General features: G+C 30.0%; 1 protein-coding gene across 6 annotated transcripts in view; it reads right to left on the bottom strand.

Annotated features, from left to right (window-relative positions):
• Positions 1 to 1,196: 1,196 nt before the first annotated feature.
• LOC124355144 (myb-related protein B-like) overlaps positions 1,197 to 24,151 on the bottom strand; it is an 83,969-nt gene continuing 61,014 nt past the window's right edge. For 3 of the 6 annotated variants that reach the window (XM_046806116.1, XM_046806117.1, XM_046806118.1), the window contains exons 10-15: positions 22,872 to 23,132; positions 21,669 to 21,773; positions 20,111 to 20,287; positions 19,039 to 19,167; positions 9,753 to 9,833; positions 1,197 to 5,993 (exon numbers count right to left, since the gene is read on the bottom strand). In XM_046806116.1, coding sequence (XP_046662072.1) covers positions 5,874 to 5,993; positions 9,753 to 9,833; positions 19,039 to 19,167; positions 20,111 to 20,287; positions 21,669 to 21,773; positions 22,872 to 23,132 — 873 coding nt within the window. In that variant the 3' untranslated portion in view covers positions 1,197 to 5,873. Of the gene's footprint in view, positions 5,994 to 9,752; positions 9,834 to 16,725; positions 16,737 to 19,038; positions 19,168 to 20,110; positions 20,288 to 21,668; positions 21,774 to 22,871; positions 23,133 to 24,151 lie in introns of all 6 variants that reach the window. The other 3 variants (XM_046806120.1, XM_046806121.1, XM_046806119.1) reach the window with 3 other exon arrangements.

Raw genomic sequence — 24,151 nt, 5'->3', positions numbered from 1 at the left:
ACCAGATGATTAATAACACAATAATGTTTCTCATAGGCTAGTGACCTTTGTCTCTTTAAACCTTCCTGCTGACTGGAACACACCAAGTACAGATTCATAAGTAATCAGAGAAAGTGACTCATAAGTTTTATTCATTGTAATAAAAACTGGTAAATTTGTACTAATGAAACCAGCCTTAAAAATAAATTGTTTATTTTATTTTAATTGAACATTTAAAAAATGCTAAAAAATTAGTGTAACACATTTTGTGGCAAGAACCATGTTAAAATTACATTGTTGAACATCAGTAAATTTTCAATACTAAAAATGCTCTATTTTCTGATAGAATAATTCCCTTGAGATGCGGTTTGTGGCATTCAATTCAGTAAAGCTATTACCTTTAAAATTATGTATCACAAGGTATAGGCTTCCATTAAGAATATTCACGATACCCTCGGCAGGACGTCCCCTGTTGGTGTGACATAACAAAACATTGTTCCAAAAAGTAGATGCCCAATCTCTATCACGATTGTAAGAGGTTTCAAATTTATATTTAAATTACTAAAGGATATATTTGGGTGTTTCCAGACATAATATACACCCTGTATATATATATATATATATATATATATATATATATATATATATATATATATATACATATACGATTAGTTATCTATATACTTAAAAATCCAAATTTACTTAAATTTAAACATAAAATTCAAAACCATAACATGCGTAATAAAAATTATGCTGAAATTGGACAATGTTGATTAAGCAAAACCCTTAACAGTCATGTTGTGGTATCGTTGAAGGTTTATAATTATGTTGAAAGACAAATTAGCTCATATCCCTTTGACAGATTTAAAAATAATTTCTATTCCTGTCGGTTGGAGAATCCATTTTATAGCTTAGATGAATTTTTCAAAATTAAAAATATGGATTTTTAATGATTATTGCTTTTTGTATTCTGTTACAATCACTGTTGTGCTGTATAAACTTAATTATTGTAAGTTTTAAGATTTTGGCGTGGCTGTAATAATGAGCTGTATCTTTGACTTTGTCAATGATGTTGTACATTTTTGTAGCAAATAAAAATGATGAAATGAAATGAAAATGAAATGATATAATCTGATAGGCTAGAAACTTGAAAACGTCTTATAACCTTTCATTATCAAAATAAAGCCAAAAAATGGAAAATAATAAATTCAGAACAGTTCTTCTTACACTTTTTTTATTTCATATAAGAACATAAATGCTGTACAACTAATATAATGTTACAGTTCTTAAAGATAACAACAACAACTAAAAACAATATATTAATTTTTCTACTTAAGTAAGCTAGCCTAAAGCTCAATTTTGTTCAAAGAGACAGTATAACAATATGATTTTCACAAAATACAATATTTTAATTGAACACGTACATTACATAGTATATTACTTGATATAGCAATTTATGTATAAACATTAAATTTAAATTGTCATGGTAGGCTTCTTTGTTATGAACTAAAGCTATTTTATAAACTATTTGTATAAAATAAATCTTTGTGGCTCAAAACAAATACAATATAAATGTGTAGAGAAAAACAAGAATTTGTCAATTAAAAAGAAAAAGTACTATATTTAAGAAATTTGTTATAAAACTCTTATGTAAGGGCAAATTTAACAATCATGTAAGCAACATGTATGGTTGAAAAACTAAAGTAAATAACTGGCCATATACTAATTTGATCTAGTCATGAATAATTATGTAGGGGATAAAACGTAATATTCAGTTAAAAAATTTTACAAGTTGAAGCTATGACTATTGTATTTTAAAACTCTAAATTGTATTTAAAATATTGATTAAAGTACAAAGTAATGTTGTGTTCATTAGCAGTATTATCTCAATGGAAATGTTGTTACTACAAATAACATTTAAAGTATTACAATGTGGTTAAATACACTATAAATACAATTTTCTTATAGTAACAACATGTTGACAGATTTTGCAATACAAACATGGTATAACAAGTTGCAAAACTAATTAAGTGTTTCATTGATTTTTTAAAGTTATTTTAATACTTTCTCCTGAGTGCATAATACATTTGAAAACATTTGATAATGGTCTATATATAACTTTAATTAATTCTACAGAAATTGTTGTTTTGATAATCTTCAATAAAATATATTGAGTTCACTCATGAATTTATTTAGTGAATATGGTAAGTAATCTATAACTAAAACCAATAAACTACATGGTTTGATGGGATTCTGATTTAAATTCATTGCATGGCTATTTGATATTTTCTTAAAATTTAATTGTTTGGCCAAAAATTTATTTTTTTATCTTTACTCGCCCATTTATTAAAAACGAGATCTGAACACAGAATTTTAAATACTAAAGCTGAGTATTAGGTGGACAGTACTGATAAAAATCCTCAAACTCAGCAGGATCCTAGCCAAAGCTACTTTTAACCCAGAATTTAGTCTAACTATACTGTGAAGCCACTAGTTTTACCAGTATTCCCAAAATTATTGTTATCCTTTTTATTCTTTTTTTTTCTTATTCAGACTGTCATCATGGGCAAGCAATATTTCGCCATGAGAAAGAAAGGTTAGAGTTAAAGTTAATGAAGCAAGCGTATTTTAATGTGGCTTGGAGGCCGGTGAAGGAAGGCTGGAGAAATCATTGTATTTCTACTGTTGCTTTGAGGCTGGAGAAGGAAGGCTGGTTAAATCAGTGTATTTCTACTGTTGCTTTGAGGCTGGAGAAATAATTGTATTTCTACTGTTGCCTTGAGTCTGGAGAAGGAAGGCTGACTAAGGGGAGTCAGATTCCCTATCTTCTGTAATGTTAACTTTATGCTGTTTATCTCTATAACTTGTCAAGCTAGGACTCTGAATTTTTTCTGTCCATTCTATGAACTTTTATTTAGACACACACACACACAAGATAAATAAAATTAAACAGACATTTTTATAAACAAAAAAATATATATTACGTAAATAAATTGCCCAAAAAATATTTTAAATATTTTTTCCCAACACAGAATTAGAGTTTATAAACATTATTAAATGCACAAACTGCAGTATAAACACCATTATTCAGTGTAGGTAATGTCACAAAGGCCCTTTTTGGGACCACAGACCACATGATGTAATGATGTATAACATTATTCATCAACTATTTGGATTCTGTGTTTTGTCCTTTTAGACACTTTTCCAAAAGCTACTTTGTCAAGTCCTGAAATATAGGCTTAATTTTAGACATAATCTCTTTTAAAATTTTGAAATGATTTTTATAGTCATGCTATGTTTTGTCTAATAAAGATTGGTTATATTTACTCCAGGTGCCATAACCAAAAATACACTATGAAATAGTTTATAAAAAATGTATATATTTGAAATTGAGATCAAACACAAAGTAATATACCATTGAAAAGAGGCGATTTCAATGCATAATAAACAACAAAAAAGTAAAAATTATATTTTTTGAAAGAATATCGAGTTAGACTCCCCTTAAATCAGTGTATTTCAAATGTTGCCATGAGGTTAGTGAGTCAGAAAGGCTGATGGAATCTGTGTATTTGTTGTAAGTGAAAGTAGGATATAAAGAGAGAGGGAGGTGTGGGTTACTGGCAAAACATGATTAATTACATTTCAAAGAGAAATAAGCAACAACTTATTATGAATGTTTTCATATTATACATAGCATATATTAACATAAAGAGCATAAAAACTAATGAGCTTTAAAATTGCTTCACAATTTTACTTAGAACAGAAAATTACAGCACATTAACAGATTTTAAAAAATCTAAGTAGTTATTTTCAATTTATGAAAAATTAGTTTTCATTTGTAACTGTATTTGAAAAAATATTTGTTTATTATTATCCAATCCACATTCTAAAGATGATCTAAATAAATCTACTAATGATAAAATACTAATAAACTCTACTCAATTTAAACACAACTGATAGGTGAAAATTCAAGCAAAACTATGAAATAAAGAGTATACAAATCTGGATATTTAATGTAAAAGCGAACTTTTATACATTAAGCTACAATAGAGATAAGTTATTATTCAATGAGGATAATATACAATTATTAAAAATAATAATTGGATTGCATTATTGGTGATTCACTTATAAAATCTATTGTCTATATTGAATCGCTAATCAGGTACACAATAAACTACGATGAGGGAATTACTCATAAATCATACAATATAAAGGTGAGGACTGTTTAGTTTACTTAGGATTGTTAAGTATTAAACTCTAATCATGGAGCAAATAATATTTATTGTACCAATTATAAAATCCACTTTTTTTAGTTATATTTAGTTAATGTAGTAAAAATCGGAATGTACGCATTTAGAAGATCCATAGGTAGGTTACGTACAGTATTTTATACTGTAATTCCAATAATGCACTAAACTTGTCAAAAGTCTTTCAAGTAAAAGATATACTGTATCAACACTCATGAATAAATATTAAGTAAGAATCACAAATTACAATTTTAATGAATTTAAATTTTAAAAAACATGTGTCTTTAAATTATAGTACTTTTTAACTAAAGCTAGTAACACGTCTTATGGTTAAGTATTCTGTTTGTGATCAGTGGAACAATTATTTTGAAAAAAGACAACTATTAAAAGAACTGTTATTAAAGAAATGTTAAAATTTTTTTATTAACTTTTGGGAACATAAAATACATTGAATTATATAATTGAGTATTCTGATTGTTCTTTATCAGACCTAGGAGAGTTTTATGTACTACAATAAATATCCATGTATACAAACTCTATGAGCTATGAACTATCATTTGCATTATAATAAATAACTATAATCAATTTGTTGATCAAAATAATATAAATTTTTTAATAATCATTCTCGTTAATAATTACTCAAAATTATTCCATGATGATAAGGAATAAAGGATAATCATTTTATCTCAAATAAATCATATTATAGTATTATGTAAAAGTTATTATTCAAACATTTAATGTTTTGTGGATCACCCATTATCTTGACAAAACTATCGATGGCAGATAATAATTTAGGTAAATAATAATTCTTTGGTTCAACAAATTGAGTTTTAAAATGTAGTTAAAGCTCAGAAAACCAATTTTAATAATTGTATTTGTTTTTCTATAGAAAATTTAAAAGAAATAAATATAATGGTTAACACACAATAAAATGGCTAAAGTTGTACTACAATTAATACAAACTATAGCTATCTATAAAAAAAGGTATATAAAAGATTAAATGGAAGTCTAAAATCACTGGTATCAAAATAAAAAAAGCACAAAACCTAACAAATATCAACATACACCGGTTATGCGGAGATTCGATGTAAATTTGTACTTTATAGTCTGTATATCATATTACTAAGTATTAGTACTGTTTTATTCAAGTCGAATGAACAGTAGAACCATGTTGTACACAGTTCACATTAAGTAGTAAATTGAATTTAAATTCAAAACTAGTATCTTTCTGGTTAACAAAGTTATGTACAAAAATAAATTAAAATTTTTACAAAATAAAAACTAACAAAATAAAAAAACAACAAAATAAAAGCAGCTTGAAAATTACTGCAGAGCGTGTAAAGTGCAATGATAGACATAATAAAAAGGTGTGAAAATATAAGCTTTGGTTATCAGTAAGCTTAGTGTGATGTGGTTATTAAGGTATTAATCCTAAATTGATGTATAAACATATGATATAACCTACAAAAATGTTCTTTACTTATTTAACAAAGAACATTTTTGAGAATTACCATTGTAATTTTATGATAAAAGTGATGTCACTAGAACTAATATTAAGCACTATGTATCTCGTACAAAAAATATGGCCTTGATACTATTCTAGTGTTCACAGGGGCAGGTATTTAATATATTCAGTCTATCGGCAGGCTAAAGTGTTAGGGAACGAGGTTTGAATTTGGTCTGGCCGAGGATCTGGTGAGCTTGCTCAGTCAGTTCTAGCTGGTCTCGGGTCTTCCCATATGCCACCATCTCCCACTTTACAACCAGCTGTAAAACATTACACAACACAGTTAGCAATGACCACATGTACAGCTCAGAACTTTATAAAGTCATAACAGAAAATTATACAAGTCATAACAAAATAAAAATTGATTCTAGTCAGATTGTGAACATTTCTGCTACGCTAATGCTCAGCGAGGATTGTAGAGCATTACATTTAATTTTTACTCGACTGGAATTATTGTGAACACCAAATTAATTATGATGTAATAACATGTAATGAATTTCTGCTTATAAATATATTTGATCATTTCCTAAATTTTACTTCCAATCCAATGAAAACATGTTAGTATATAGCAAAACTTCTATCAAACAATTAACTATAAACAACTGTTCCTGGATAATTAATTTTACAAAAACATTAACAATTCGTGCTCAGCTTTGATTAGATTTCAATTATCAATCAACACCTTTTAACATAATAGATTATTTTTAATAAGGGTCACTTTTTTATAACAGCTTTAACTAAAAAATGTAACTCTTCCCCGACCTTGCTCCTTAATATCATGCTGGTGTTTAGTTTCAGAAACATCGATAAAAACTTGCATAATGATCACATCTTTACCATCAGGATTTTTTCATAAACATAATAACTATCAATATTTATAGAATCATCGACAATAACTATTAAAGTAGTTTTGGTCAGATAAGTTTTTGAACTCAACTGCTATATTGTATAAAATATAAAATTGTATTGCAAAACATCAGTTTTAAGCATCACACATCAGAATTTATGGTCTTTGTAATATTGATAACAATTTTAATACAACTTTTTACATTCAAGTTTACTGTAACTTGCAATCTAGTCACAGTTACTGGTTTTGCATTTATCATTCTTTTAATATAACAATGTTCTACTTTAATCAAAATACTAGAATCAACATCAAGATAAAACTTTTTGGAATCTACAAACATATCCTACCTAAAGTTTATCAAAAACTATGTTATACCTGTCACCTAGGATATGTTTATGACATACATTACAATTCAATTGCAGTAAGTGGATTTTTCATAAAATTGAACAAAATTGTAGACAATGTTAATGAATGTTACTATATTTTGCAGAATGTAAAAGTAATTTATACTTATCTAAAGAGTTTTACCCACATTTTAAAGTCAGACTAATCTAGCTTATTCCTGTGTAATATAATGTATCTTAATAAAATATCATTGCTTGACTAAAATCTCATTTATGTTGTAAATAATCTTTTATAACAGGCCAGTACAACAAACAATTCATACATAACTATGTCTTGCGCATTTTTCCCTCAGTATTAATTATTACAAATACATGATACAATCAAGTTTTGCCTGTATTTTAATTATTGTTATACTACTAATATTTCTAACATATGAGTAATAGATTTTAGCACTAATACAACAAAAATGACTATAAAATAATGTATTGCCTTGGTTCATCCACTCAGTGAAGCCCACCTCTCAACAAAACAAAGTATCTGAGAAGTATCAGATTACAAATTTTATTCTTCAAAATAATTAAATTTACAGTGTAGCCCACCTCTCAACAAAACAAAGTATCTGAGAAGTATCAGATTACAAATTTTATTCTTCAAAATAATTAAATTTACAGTGTAGCCCACCTCTCAACACAACAAATCATCTGAGAAGTATCACATTACAAATTTTATTATTAAAAAAAATCAATTTCAATCAAAGTACAAACATATAAAGGCAATTATGATATAGAACTTAATACAAATTCAAGAAAGAATGAGTTTCTCGTTTTTTAACTGTTTTTAATCATGGAGTATGTTTACAATATCAAAACTGTACATAAACAATGTTTAATATTGTTGACATTTCCAGCAACATAAATTAAGGTAATTACAAAGAATATGGAAAAAAGAGAGAAAATACAAATATTTTGACTCCACACATCCCTCTCATCTTTGTCACAGAGTATTAATCAACCAAGACATGAGACTAAGTGAGACTACCCTCAGTGATGACTTAAGAGTCCACAAGAAATTATTGTAAACAATAAAAGCTAGGATGAACTTAGGCTGTGCTGTACAAATAGCTTGATTTTTCAACTACATATATTCTTGTCTGATGATCTACAGAACCATCGTGATTATGACACCATTCTCTGGAAGATAGCGAAGCGTTAAGGTTGTGACTTTCTAATCGACAATTCATGGGTTTCAATCCTGGGGAGGTTAATCAAAATTTGTAAATGCGTTTGGACTGATTCCTCTCAAAAAAGTTTAGTAACCAGTGGCCTTACAAAGAAACCAGAAACGCATCTTTGAGCAGAAGCAGCCATTATCAAACCCAAACAGGATTACAACGCCCAATGGTCTCAATTTTGTTCAACAATACTTTATCAAGCACAAAACTGTCTTCTTTAAACACTGAAAAGGAGAAAGGAGAGCAACATTTTTACTAGTTGGGATTCTAAAGCAGTCTTCGTTACCCAATCAAGGCTCAAATACAATAAACCTGGCATTGTATATGAATGTAATGACCCTTCTCTTAAGTTAATCACGGGAGATTCACAAACTTGTTCTTCATACATTGACTGGCAAGGACCAAAGACAAATTTAGCCAGATTAAAGACTACGATGTAGCCACCTGCTCCATAACATCCACAATCATCTCAAACCCTCACTCTGACTTCACTAACAAGATCAAAAAGAGTTGACTCAGTGGTTCTCTACGTCAAAGTTCACATCTTGGAGTGTGAACCTCAAAATAACATTCACACAAACAAAAAACAAAATTGGCAACCAATGGTTGACTGAAATACTAGCTGTGCAATAAATCTCTAATCCAACCAATCTCCAAATCCCCAATCCAGCAAGAACAAGGATTGATTAAGACTTTTAACACTAGAGGTGACTAAACTTGAAGAATTTGTTTACATTAGAATTGCATAAAGAATATTTTTATCCTTTCTTCTTCCTCTTTGCTATTATGCTATGCTTGGTAAAATACAGACTACAGACTACCGAGTCAATCTGTCCACACTCTGATTTGTTGTTGTTTTTAAGGCAATTACCTTTAAAATGTACCTATGGAACACAACTAAGCAACTACGACAATTAATAACTATCCCAAGTTTGACACTTGCTAGTTCAAAATGCTTAGGTAGTCACCACCCCCAGTTGTCTAGCAATGTATATTTTCATATTGATCGAGAAGCCAATTGTTTGGGCTCAGAAAGCTCTTATTCTGGATGGTAGAGAACAGCTACTTATTGAGTACCAAACAAATTGAGTGGAGTGTAGGAATACAAATCATAAGCTCCCAATTACAGAACTTAGTTCCATTAAAATCCTAAATAACGATTAAGTGCAGATTGTTAAATTACAAAAAAAATTTCTCCAAAAACACCATAGGAGAAGGGTGCATCTCAATGTCCAGTCCCAGGTCAGTGCTATTCACCATAGATAATTGTATGTGATACAAATTTGCCATAGAATTTAAGTATATGTCTGTAGTCCAGTAGTAAAAAAACACTTTTTCAGTGACAAGGTTGCTTTCGTTTAATGTTGCTGGAAATGTACAAAAACAGCACTCACACTCAGTTACTTTTTACACGATTAACTGTTCACTCGCAGTTTCAAATTAAATTAAATAATTTTTAAATTTGCAGTGATATTATTCAATGATAAATAGAAACCAAACATTCCTGTTAACTATAGATAATTTTTTACATTTTTCAAAAAATCCTCATTTACACCTAAACAACAGTTACGAGTGACACTAAGATGGAAGCGGTACCTTGGAGAGGTGGTGCTGGGTGGCAGACTCCTCGAAGTGGATACGTTTGCAGGCCGAATGTTTGGCAGGAACTGGCGAGCTCTGACAAAAGACATCGGCTACAGTCCCCGTAACTACAAAACCTCCCCACTACTCTAGCTCACATTACACTAGCTCTACTCTAGCTCTAGCGCATTCACCTATATGTTACACTTACCTGCACTCTACCGAAGTTATAGCTCAATGTGCTTCAACGGTTGAATAAGTATGTGGTACGAAATGTCTCACTGACTCTAAGAACATGTTTGTATTTCTATATATTTCTACCCTAACCAAATAATTTTTATGTATTGTCCTGTCCACTTCAATATAAATTAGAAAAGTTTACAGACGTAAAAAAAATTGTGAGCATTTTAGCACATAATAAAGATAATAAATGGACTAATATGTGGTAATGACAATGTTAAATCATGATACAAAAAACTAGGAATTTGGCAAAAACTGAGCTTGCATACCCAACTTGAAACTTCTGTGTGGTATTACAATAGATGACTGTTGCATAACTTGTTATGTTGGTTTTTTAGGTAATGACTGCATTATATAAATTATTCAAGTGATGATAATCCTACATAGATTTCAGCCACAGAATTAAAGCAGGTATAGTGGAATCCTAGCATTATGTGGTTTACTATTGACAATAATAATAAGGAACATCATTGAATTTGTTTACCACTCGTCTACACATACTATTCCAGGTCTTGTCTTGTTTGTGATTCTACATACTCAATATACTACATATCAAGATACTGTGGTTTCCAACATTTAAAAGTCTGCAGTGCCATTGCTTTTGTGAATAAACATTTTGATTTTGATAAATCCCATTCATATTTAGAGTTGCAACATGCTACCTCTCAACTTAAAAGTTTAATAAGAATCAATAATGTTCGTGAAATAAAAAAAAATATATTAGTGCAATCAGTATTTTAAAATTTTAAACTTTCACTTGTAACATTTGTAACCAATAAAGAAAAATTATAACATATTAAATTTATAAAATAGTTTACAAAAACTGCTTATTTTTTACTTTGTAAAACATATGTAGGGGTGCTAAAATGAAAATCTTAAAAGTTTTACAGGTGGGAACAATATTGAGCCTTCTAAATTAAAATAAAATATTATAATAGAGGTTAAATATGTTTAGTTTAATAAGGGCGTTGAAATGATTTGTCAAACCTTTTATAGCATTATCAAACTTTTTTATAATATTCCATAATTAATTTATAATAACTAAACTTTCAACTTTTAATTTAAGTAATATAGTAAAAATGTGTTAAATGACTAAATTATATTAGCATACTGAATTTTAATTATAAGCTAGTGCTGTGAATGTAAGCTGCAATATACAATCTCCAAGAAGGCAGCAAATAATATAAGTAACTAAGGACAAAGTTTATTTAGTCTCTCTTTCACAGCTGAATTTTAAGAAGTCAGTTACATTGTAATCGGTGGTTTAGCATGACTGTAAGTATCCGCCAAAGCAGGTTGAGTGGTAGAAATGAAAATTCCCTGATTTGTTAAATAAAATTTCTATGTGATTAATTGGTCTAAAATATGAAACAAAAGGACAAAAGTACTATAACTGACATTTAAGATAACGAAATCGTTGATACACAATGACGGCCTTGCATATTAGAATTGTTCAGTGGTTATAAAACTATAAATTCCAGGTAAACTTAAACAAGAATTAAATTGTGCATAATTTAAATTATTAGTAATCTAATGAATTCACTGCTGGTATCCATGAAACATGTTTAAATTATGTTATTTTAATACAATTTTTTAACTTTTCACAATTAGTTTCTTGAAATATGTCTGTCTTACTGCGGCGAGCCAATTTAGCGAAGAGAAGTTAAACTGAAACTCAATCCATGGACTTTGTGATTAAAAAGAATTTATGCACTCTCAACAGGCTATACCAAAAATGATCCTGCTCGGTGGATGTCTCCAGAAAACTGATCAAAAAACTACATTTTAACAAGTACTCAACCTTTTGACGTGGCTGTTGAGAGTTACGAGTTTGTGGTATGTACAGAAGAACTTTTTTAAAACTAGTATAAAACATTGAAGCTTAGTAATATCTCAATATCTTAGATAATTTTGGTCAGATTTTATATTTTTCACTCAAATATTTATATTTAAACACAATTAATCTATAATAATTTTCTCATTGATTATTTTTGTAAGCTTAAATTAAATTTATTAATTACTTCCAGACAACAAAGAAACATTGTCCATTCAGCAGTCGATTTCACTATCACAAGCTAACATTTTCACAACTCATTACAACTTGGAGATAACCTATTACAACATTAAACACTTCTATGAAGAAAAATCAATTCTGCTAATGTAAATAATCCATATAAATGTTCTAGTACACATAAATTACCACTTTGTTTATTCGCGCCTCCATAACTGCGGTCAGGTGACAGAAGCCTGTTAAATACTGAAGATATTCAGCAAAACAAAAAGAAATAAACAAAAAAATATGAATATGAGTTCCTTATTTTGTGTACAACGTTCTCTTAGATAGTTTGCACAATAGAACCGCGTGAAAAACTCACAGTAAAATAAATTACTCCAGGCTACAAAATATATGGTATTCAAAAATAATTTCTATTGACTAGAAAACCAAAGCTTTAAAACCATATACATAATACAGAAATGTTTTCACTGCTTCAATGTGTAAACATGTTATAATGACCACCCAATCAAAATGGAAAACATGGATATTGGAATTGATGTTTGGGTCAAATCGGACTTTGTTTACAAATAGCTTATTTTTAACTAAATTATTTATTGTAAGATTTCATAAAACTAATATTTAATAAAAGACGATCATGTAGGCATGTTAATCTTATAATTAAATATGCGATAAATGCTCACAAATTCTGTTACTAATGCGCTGTTCTAGCATTGTCATAACAGTACAATTTATTGATTTAATTTTCTTTATTTTCATCCATTTTATGGAGTTTCTGTTCATATACCTATGTACCTATTTTTTACAGGTAGAAAAATTCTGATTAAAATCCGATTTTGAGTTTTAAGCATGGTACAGATACTTTGCTACACGGGAGACTAAGTTGATGCAACAACAAAATTAAACTATGGAACATGTGTTCTTCAGAAATCTACAAATCTAACAAAACTAAAACAACTCATAGGCACGCAAAAATTTCAAACCCAAATAATAACTGATATAGTAAACTAAAATTAACATGCAGCTAAAATAACTACGTTAAATCACTTTGGATATTTGTAACATTATATTGTTCTTGAGTAATGTTTTTAATTCCAGACTTTTAAAGTATTATCCTGGTGCATTTTTACTAATGCTAAGCGAAATACAAAAATGTAATTGAAAAGGTTTAATAAAATAAACAAATCTTAAATGTTTGTAATGAAATCGCAGTTGTGTCCACCGATGCTCTTCTGTTTTGTGTGAATCGGGACATCGTAACTGTACTATGCAAACAGTGTTATGTTTTGTCATGTGTTTATTATTCAAGTCCATTAGAGTTATGAACACAAGCTCAATTTGCTTATTCTGTGCACGCTGATAACTGAATGTTGTCTTACCTAAAACAAACCGTTATTGCTTTTAATGTTGACTGAAACTCCCTTTATTTACAATGGCATTTACTATTATTGAAACCTGAGATAAAATAATATATTGATTTACCACAGTATTAATTTGATTATTATTTTGTTACCTAATAAAGCATATTTCAATAATTGTTTAATATAACCAAACATAGTGTTTGATTTTCATTGTTTAGTTATTATATTCACAAGTCTACTACATTTAATCATAAAATGGTTTCATCCAGAAACACTTAAAAATTATATTTTAATTTCTAATTTTTAAAAGATTGGTATAGAATATTTTTGTGGCCTGAATACATTATACTTTATAGAAATACTTTCATGTACTTTCCATTGTTCCTTATAAATTGCAGTTACTTGTCCCTTCCAAAGTAACAATTATAGTGGCGGCCATCTTGATTTCAGCCCATAAAAATAATGCTATCCCCATGGATTTTTTCGACCTCATTTTTAGTCATAGAATTATGGTAGATTCCTCATTTAAAAAGTATAATTTTTTCTATAATTTTATTGGATATTCAGAAAATAATCACAATTTGATGTACTTCTCCGTTATATATTAAACCTTTATACACTGCATTCCCGGATTCGCGGCAACACCCAAGTGCCAGGCTTAGTTACATATTAACCCTTTTACTGCCGACGTCCGACATATCGGACGTCGGAATTTTTGCCGAAAACGCCAACGTCCGATATGTCGGACGTCTGTTTTTTTTATTGTTACTGGCTACTGTTATGTTCAAATGCCGAAATATTCGGTATTTTGGTTGTTTAGGAGGAAAGGATAATGAAAGAAGCCATTTGAAGAACTTTGGATTTCTATTTTTGTCGTCTTTGACTAGAATTGACGAACTACCTAGACAGCTGTCAAAACCAGATGATCGGGTTAGATTACTGAAATCTTCGTTCATTGTTGTTGTTTACAATGTTATCGAAAGTTTTTTGAAGTGTTACTTTTGTTGATCAAGGATAAAATGAGTAAAAGAGTTACATCTAACTCTCCTGTGAGTGAGGGAACAATAATTAACAGTCTAATCGATGGTGGTGTACAAGTGCAAGACGAACTGAGTGACAATTTCCTTCAGAATTTGTCAGATTTAGATGCCGAGAACGATTCTGATATTAGTGTTAGGGCTATTAATGACAATCAAAGTGATGTGGATGACACTGATGACGATCCTGACTTTATCTTACCATCAGATAATGAGGAGTTATTAGATAGTGAGGGGGATGTGGCACAGATAAGTTTACCTTCAACTTCCACTGGTAGGCCTAGAGGAGGCCTACCAGTTTTGGGAAAATCCTCATAGTGCAGCTATGTTTCAAGGTAGCACCTTCAAATTTGGTATATGTTCTAAGCAATTGCTCTAGTTTATAATGATATCATGCTCAAAATTTTAGTATAATTTTAAAAATAAATTATCAGATGCCAAACACAATTTTTATTTTTTTATTTATTTTTTATTTACATAATTTTTAAAATTAAATAATGAGTTTGTTTCAAATTAAAATTTCTTTTTATTACTTGAAAAGCAGCATTTAAATACGAGTAAATAAAGTAAAAATTAATGCAAATCTAATGAAAAATAAAAAAGATACAGCATTTTTTGTAAATGAATGCACAACAGCGATTTTCCCCCTTGGCAGTTTTGACTGGTACGATAAAAAAATGGCCGGCAGTAAAAGGGTTAAGACTCTCCAGCATCGCCAAGTATAACATAACCATAACACGATAAACACTTTATTTAAAATTTAATAATAGAGTAAACAGTTAACAATGTTTACAAACAAATGTTTTCAAATAATGTAAATTGATTAAATTATTACAACACACTAACACTATCACAGAACTATCTAAGAATAAACATCGGAAAACTACACTTGCATGGGATATCTCAAGCAGGGTGGATGTTCGCAAAACTAAAGTTGTACGATATATCTCGGCCGTGGCAGTTAAAGAATTAAAAAATTAACTTAATAAAAAACCGTTTGGATGCGTATTAATAAGATCTTCAATATGATATTTCACCCATAATGCCACAATCAAATATAAAGACATAAAGTGCATGAGGTTTAACGTTGTTCTTATGGGGAAAAACCCAAGATTGTTTCACAATAGCCCGCTCTGAATTCTTTCCAGGATGTACCACGACTGTGAGATTGTGCTAAATGTCTGAGTACTTTTTGAGCCTTTCATCCAGGAAAATTGTAAAAGAATCGTGTACAATTACTTTTTTTGTATAACTTGTGCAACATATCTTTTGTGTTGACTCATTAAATAAATGAAACAAAACTGTCCAAATATTGATTTTCTTCATATTTTGTAAGTATACTACTACTAGCATAAATACTTTAAAGTTTATGCATACCTTTTTAAAAAAAATTGTAAACATCAAATAAAGTGTTATTATTAGTTTAGCTTTATAAACTCCAATACAATAAAATGAAAAATAACCTTACTTTTCAGGACAATATAACTATAAAAAAATCCACATCAGGCAAGAGTTGGTGTTGCTACATGATTAATTTATAGTCCTTGTCACAGTGCATTTCATTTGCATTTTGTACTAGTTTTTGATGAAGGTAATTGGGTAAAACAAGAACACAGTTGTCAATGCTAGTATGATCTCAGACCATCCAAATATCATTGTTTGAACCTGATATTCTGGATTAATATCCATGTATGTTTATTGGTATTTATTGTGAAGCTGGGAACCAATTTTTGTTGTCAGCAGAACTGGTAGAGAGTATTATTTTATTGCAAATGTAAGTATTTGAATTAAGTATCCAGAGCTAAGGTTTTCAATATATAAATAATACAGTGTCATTACAAATCAAATTACTCCAGTGTTAAGAATCAAAACTAGTCCATACCTAAATTCTACAATCAACAGGTTTGTAATCAACTGAATTCTTAACATTGAAATATAACCAAATTTAATTGAGTGATAATTTAATTTGTATAAATAATTTATTTACTGTTCTCTATTCTTTCACAAGATGTGGTTAAAATTTCATTGATTATCTAAATTTATTAACCAACATTCATTGGAGAAGATTGAGCTAGATGATGAGAAAAACTGTAGTTTTTGTATCCATCCATCTTTTGGCCCAAAAGTATTGAAAATTGTACTTTTTTCAAGTTTTATTCAATAAAAAAATTAAAAACACTTCCACCAAACTAAAAACTAAAATCACACAGCTAAAAGCACCACTAACTGGTGTGGAAAGTGCAGTCAAACACTAAGCGGTGAAAACTACTGTACTTGTGCCAAGCTAAAATTGTAACAAAGGTTTCACACGCCGGGCTCCTCGAATAGCAACTTACCCATTATAAATCTGAAATTGATAAAATCAACTATCAAACCAATGTCCTAGTACACATCAAGTAAAAACATAAAGCACAAACTAACAAGACAAAGGGTTAAAATTAATAAAATTTAATTGCAAAATGTACAAACTATCTGTACAATGCCTAAAACTTGGCAAACCCTACAACATTTAAATTTAGTTTAGAATAGTTTTAGATATTATACTTAAATAACAAAACTAAATGAGGGAATTCATATTGTGGAATATAAAATATGGTAATGGCTAAATCCTGCTGAATGATAAGAAACAATAATATTTCAAAGATAACGTTTACAATACATTCAATGTGTTTCATACAGTAACTTAAAATGGAGCTGAACATTTGCAGTAGTTTAAATGTTGTTTTTTTTTTTTCTTAAAAAAAGCATAAACTTGAAATGCAGTTTTCAAGTTTTCAAATATGTCCATAATTTTTATCATCTTACAGTACATGAGCAGCAATTTTTTAAATATATTGTTATATGAAAAATTAAATCATCATGATATGAAAAATATAGTTACAATGTATGAGAAATTGAAAGCTGATATTTTTTAAATGTTAAAGTAAGGAATTTTTTAAATGACTTCTATACAAGATGTGTGGAAGATTAGGCTTTTTAAGTCAAGTTGAGTTTTGATTTATGAAACAGCATGAAACATAGCATAATGCAGTACTTTACAGGTAATGAAGTTTCAATCTCTGTTTATGTACATTTGATTTCTTTTATGTGATATGAGACTCTATTTCTCTCATACATACGAGGGGGTATCCAAAAGTTCCCGGAATAGCTCTGCTGTGGGCGGAATTTGTGAAGTACGAACTTCTGCTGCTAGGTATAGGTAGCGGAATTTATTGCAATATTAGTGCCGCCTGGCTTGTTCTGTTCTTCTATAGTGACAGTTTTTGTTGTTGTTTTGTGGTATTTTCCTTTTTTATGATGACACATTTGAGTGAACAGCATGCAGCTGAAAATCTTGCTTCCTGCTGTTGAAACTGTTTTAAAACTGAACAAAACCAGGATCAGTTTCAAGCTGTTCTTTTAAATCACAACATCATTCAACTCGATGTTCTTTTTGATTATCAGTCAGAACATGAGGCACCAACTTGGTCTCTTCTCATTCCCAAATCTTAGATCTAAGTTATTGAACCGAGCTCCATGATAACCCACTAATCTCCGAAATTTGACCAATAGTCTGTTGATGATCTGAAAGCACAATTTCTTAAATTGTATGGACATTTTGATCTGTTTTGGCAGTCTGTTTGGATTGACGTCCGAAATGAAGCTTGTCATCAATAAAAATGTCACTATTTTTAAACCGAGAAAACCTCTTTTACACTTGGATTTTCCAAACAAAATTTCACAGCTGCACCCTGTTCACTCAAACTTGCCATCATAAAAAAGGCAAATAGCACAAAACAACAACAACAAAAACTGTCACTACAGAAGAACAAAAAAGCCCAGTCAATGATCCAGACAGTACTGAAATGGCAATGAGTTGCGCTACTGATTTCTAGCGGCAGAAATTAGTACAGCACAAGCCCCGCGACAGCAGAGCTATTCCGGACACTTTTGTGTACCTCCTCGTACAATGTTGCATAGTGATTGCTTAAAAACCTGGTAAAATATATTTAATTTATAAAACATTATCGGTGATAAAAAGAAATCTTTATTTAAGAAACAATTTAACTTGAGTAAATTCATGACTGCATTTATATTAAGACTATTCAAACCTAATCTTACAAAGTTTAAGGAATGTTCTTTAAAATTATTTCTTAAAAACGTTTCAAAAATGTTGGATATTTTACATTATCTTTTCCTCAAGTGCAATAAAAGATTTAATAGTATGAACATTATCATTTAGTAGGATTTCCTATACAATTCAATTTTGTTCCCAGAGTAAATGCACAAAAAAGCCCTATGTACTCTCAATATTCATCAGTGATACAAATTCTTCCAAAGTACCTTCCTCAGATAACAAAAATCAATATTCAATTAGAACCCCGAATTGCTCTCTAATTTTGGCTATATTTTGAGTTGAGGACTGACTGTTGATTTAGATTTTTTAAAGTATTCAACGCTACTGATAACTTGACTTTAAAATACCTACACTTTATTTATCTTCTATTAATGTTGTTAGTTTTCAAATTTTTTCTAGAAAGAATGTAACAAATTTAATTTATTACATTTTTTATCAGTATAATAATGGACTAATAACTAAATGAAACTTAAAAAATGTAATACATAAAAATGTTTGCACAAATATTTACACTATCACTAAGGATATTTACCTTTGGAGGTGAAAGCCTAAGGTGAGGGGTGGAGTGTAGGAACGAATCGTCAGTTTCACTCAACATGTCCCTAACTATTGAAGGCGGAGAGAAAAGTACAGAAGATTCACTTCCGGACAGGCACTTGCTCTGAAATGACAAAACAATACAAATTACAGCTTTTACCACAATATGGCACGTATACTAAACCACTTGGTGTAATTGTTTTAACTGTCATCATCTTCTTAACTGGCCAATCTCTAATCCATAGCAATTCTAAAAATAAGCCAAATATTCATTATTGTCAGAATTTTACGGTTAAAAATTTCATATCTTTATAATTTTAGTGGTTAAAGATAATTTTGAGTTTAAATTCTAATAAAAGTCCTATATTATTCAGTCCGCCATCACATATCAGTGAAGAGCTTATTTGTTTGAACATTATAATAAGATTGCAACAAATGAATTTGTTGATCATTAGTACTCACTAATGTTCAATAAATTGTTAGCTTTATGTTTGCATTTTACAACCAAATGGAAGTTATTTTTTGAATATCCTTTTATGAACAGATAAAGTTGCAATTACTCTTTTGGTTCTTAAAGTCACTAAAAAGTCACGGGTAGAGAAATTAGATGGAACGACCTAAACTTTTAGCTTGTTCCCTGGCTGAATGTTTATTCTTTGGTGTTGATTGGCTATTGTTCATAGTTGTGTATTCACCATAAAAATGTGATGTATTACAGTCCTGTAATTCTAAATTAAATTATGCTAAACAATTATAATAATTTTATACTATTGTACTACAAATAAAATAATTTTAAAATGAGTTCAAATTGGATTATATGGTTTGTAAAGAGAACATTGAACTTTTGATCTTACGTTTAATCAAAACTAAAATGGACCTACAACTAAACGAAAAATTACTATGAAAAGTTTAGTGAGCTTTTTTTTAGTGATTTTTATGACTTAATTAAAACGCATCAGAGCTCCTTCTATTGTAATAAAATTACAATAATTATATCCAAGACCTCCGAATCATCAAACATTTACATAATACCAAGTTTGACTGAAATGCTAAGACGTATATCTCACCGGTGTCTCGGCGAAGGACAGGTCTGTGACGCCAGGTACACTGATCATGCCCGGAGTAGACCATGACGGTGCCAGAGCCTTCCTCACCCTCTTGTGGGGCAAAGTGTTTTCCTTGCCGTAGTGTGAGGCCTGCGCTGGCTTCCTCTTGGCTGTCAGGTACCCGCTGTCTTGTTCACTCTGTCGTACAGAGTACAAGTACAGTTATTTACTGAGGTTAGTTCTTTCAGTGTTAAATACGCCACTACTCACTCCTATAACAATTTCAAAAGTAGTAAAAATAGGTTTGAGTTAGCTGTATGCCAGAAAGGCTAAAACAATTTGATAGAATATCCAGCACGACAAACATAAACTGAACACCTGCTAAGTTTGTTACACATTAAATAAACACAATAAACCTCAGTACTTGTCTTTAATTATTGTTTTTCCAAATGTAATGGGAGATTAGACAGTTAAGTATGTGAAGGTACCAGGATTTCTTATGACATTTGCCATCATTCAGTGACACAAGAAATCAAGTTCTGCAATCCAAATTTTCCATAATTGGATAACTAGCCATTTTCTGATCCTTACATAGCCAAATGAAGTCTTCCGGTTCACATAGCATCAAAACATTGTTTACACAATTGCCTTCTGTAAAGCACAAGAAAGACTTTCCAGACAATCACTTATTATTGGCAGTTTTGGTTTAACATCTGTTAACTGAAGATGCCTTCTTACAGTGAAGCCAAAATATTAAAAAAAAATAATTTGTATAATCAATGTTTAGGCATGGTGAGTACCGGAAGGCGTTGATATTAGTTATGACACAGGCCGTGTACATCTAAGATCTAAGATTACTGTCTGTATATTATGAGGCATGTTTTTAAGTAAGTACCATTTTGATACATACAAAAAAATAAGAAAACTATTTGTAAAAGTTTTATTTTTATATGAAAGCTCACAGTTTCTTTTCTACAGTTACTTTTCTACATAACTGACATCAATATTATTATCATATCTAAAAACAACCTTTTGTATACTATCATCATAATGATATATATCATGTATGTAATATCATGACGCCTGATTTAATAGCAACAGCAATAATTTTGACATTACTGTTGTTGTTGCAGTGCTGACCTTCAAGATGCTTCTTCTGATGAAAAAACAAATTATATGTTAGTCATTGGGGCTGTTTGGGAGACTATAAAATTGTTCCTAGCAAAATGCTGTGACAAAGAAAACAAATAACAGCACGTACTTCAATAGGATTCTCAATTGATGGGTGCATTTGAAATATGATTGTAAAAATAATCAATTTTTGCTGTAATTTCATCTGTGTCTTGCTAAAAGATAAAAGTAGACAGCGTGTACGTGGGGGAACACCGAATGAATGCAGTGCTGGACCAATGGAATTTATAAACCATACTTACTTTTAAATTTCAAAACATCTTCTGTTTTACTTGCTTTTTACTGTATATTGGCTGTGTTTTAAAATACTTTTGGAGTTAAGATATGTAATAAAAAATTTAATCTACTGTTAGAAGTAGAAGAGTGTTTTCTTAGAAAATAAACTCACGGTATTTGCAATAGACGTGTCCATTTCATAATGCGAATCTGACTCGTCTTGTTCCTTTTTGATGATTTCTTGTATATCCTCTACTAGCCTTGTCGGTGTTTGAGGCTGAAACAATTAAACATTTTATTAAATAATGTATAATGTATTAAATACTGTGTCTTTTATACAGTTTTAGTAAGTAAAAGACTTTAACAAAGTAAAAATTAAGTGACAAACTACTATCTTCTATTAACTTATTTTGTAAAGCATTTATATTTTAAATAATAGAAAAAGACAGCTGGGCAAAGGCACAGAAAATATGGTAATGAAATAATTTGAAAAATATACTGAAAAAAATGAAATCAAAGTTGACATTTATACATTCTCTAGTTAAACACTAAATTTGATCCTTTGTATGAATTCCAATAACTGTTTCTTCTATAAAACTGTATAAATTGCATAATTCTGTAGGTATTAAGTTTTAAAAGTTGAAGTGTACTACAATGAAATATGACAAAATTTATATTAGTTATCAAAACTAACACAAGGCTTGTGAAATATACAAGGATAGTCCAGAGAGTAATCTGTATAACCATCCAAAAACAAAAGGTATCAACACAAAAATTTATTTTAAAATGTTAAACTATGTGATCTACTTTTTATTGTAGTTGCCTCAAGTTGTCAAAACACTTATTGTAATGAGAAAACAGTTCCTTTCATAACTTGCCAACATCCGATATATCAAACATCTACAAAAATAATCTTTTGAATGTGCATATAATAAATAAATACATTACATATTTAAAAATGTAATCGTCATATTATGTCCAATTGCTATTAAACTACATCAAACTACGCAAAACAATTAATTATGGATTTGAACAAAAACAATTAATACATAATTTATATGAAATTATAAAATCAGTTATAAACGTTTTTGGTTTTATATAAAAAGCAACAAAATTATTCATAAATGCAATTGCATCATCAGTAAAAAGTTATTAAATATTATACAAACACTTTTAGAAACTAGAGTGCATTTTGTCCCAAAAGGGCTTTGAAAGTGTTCAAATATTATGCCACAGTGAAATGTCCATTTTTACCAGGATTAAAAACTGTTTTAGAAGAGGATTTTGTGACCATTTTACTTACTTTGTAAAATGCAAAAACAGTTTTACACATAGTAAGTTTATCAAAACTCTACATGTGAAAAGGTGGTTGTACCGTGTAGGAATGTCGTCGACTTCGCTTCTCTATTTCTGCCAGTGCGTTCTTGAACGGGGTCGGAGTTCTGGGGGTGTTGGCAGGGGGTCGGCGGGAGCGTGGGGGTGTGGTCTGGGGAGCCGTGTCCTCAGTCTGGGGCCTCAACTGTAGAGGGTTGGGGGTTACCAGCAGTCCTGGACTCCCAGATTTCATATCGTGACTTTGCTTGAGTGGCGTGGATGCAAGTGTCGCATCAAACGACAGGTTTGGACTGTTCAGAAACTGCAAGCGAACAATTTGGTTTCATGTTTTACCTGTCATAGTGACTAATGAACACTTTAAAATGACTATCATTTAAGTAACATGAAGTGTTCATGCATTCAGGAAAACACCTTAATTATTAGAACAGTATTCACATGTGATTCCATTAGTAATAATATACACAAAATAAAAACCCATCTTTTAAATTACAAAAATAAGAAAAAAAAAAAAATAACTACATGTAGGAACATAAAGCTTCCATATTTGTCAAACTCATCATGAAGCATTATTGTACCTCAATGTGTGCTTGAGACATTAGTTAAAGCCTTGTAAAAGAAAACGAAACTCTAAATAAAAAACAAACCTGTAAAGTTGTTTCAACTACTAATGTACATAGGATTGCAAACACTATAATCTTAGTAAAAAGATTAACACATCATAATCATAGATATTAATATTATTTGTTAATACTAAAATAAGGCATAATTTCAACATTTCAGCGTACTACTGTTATTTCAAAACCACTCTTTAACTGATTTTACCTTATATAGTATACGTGATCTAATGGAATAAAACATTCAATGTGAGTGTTGAGCTTTGCTCCAGTTCACATTCCTTTAGTGCAGCATCTTTACATGGCTCTAGGAATCTGCTGTCATGTTCGTCTGAAGAAGCTCAAAACGAAGTCTTTACATGGTATTGACATCAGATAACTAGAATATAAAATATAGTGCAATCTAAGTGAAAAAATATTCTAATTCTCTCATAACTGTAGTAGGTGTATATTTTGAAATCTAGATGTCTCTAATGTCGAAGCAATGTAAAGAGTTCGTTTTGACCCCCTTTGTCGCCGACTTTCCTTTTTCTTTTCAGACAAACATGACTCCACATTCCAGAAATCAAATCTGATGTCAAATTTCAGTCACTGCACCAAAGGAAGGTGAACTGGAGCTAAACTCAACACTCATATTGTATCAACCCTTCCCACCATATCTGCGTTATATGTAGAAAACATTCAACATGAAATTAACTGAATGCTG

This window comes from Homalodisca vitripennis, chromosome 2 (genome assembly GCF_021130785.1).
Source record: "Homalodisca vitripennis isolate AUS2020 chromosome 2, UT_GWSS_2.1, whole genome shotgun sequence".
Lineage (NCBI taxonomy): Eukaryota > Metazoa > Arthropoda > Insecta > Hemiptera > Cicadellidae > Homalodisca > Homalodisca vitripennis.
The sequence above is the reverse complement of the archived record's forward strand: the minus strand, read 5'-3'. Positions and strand labels throughout refer to the sequence as shown.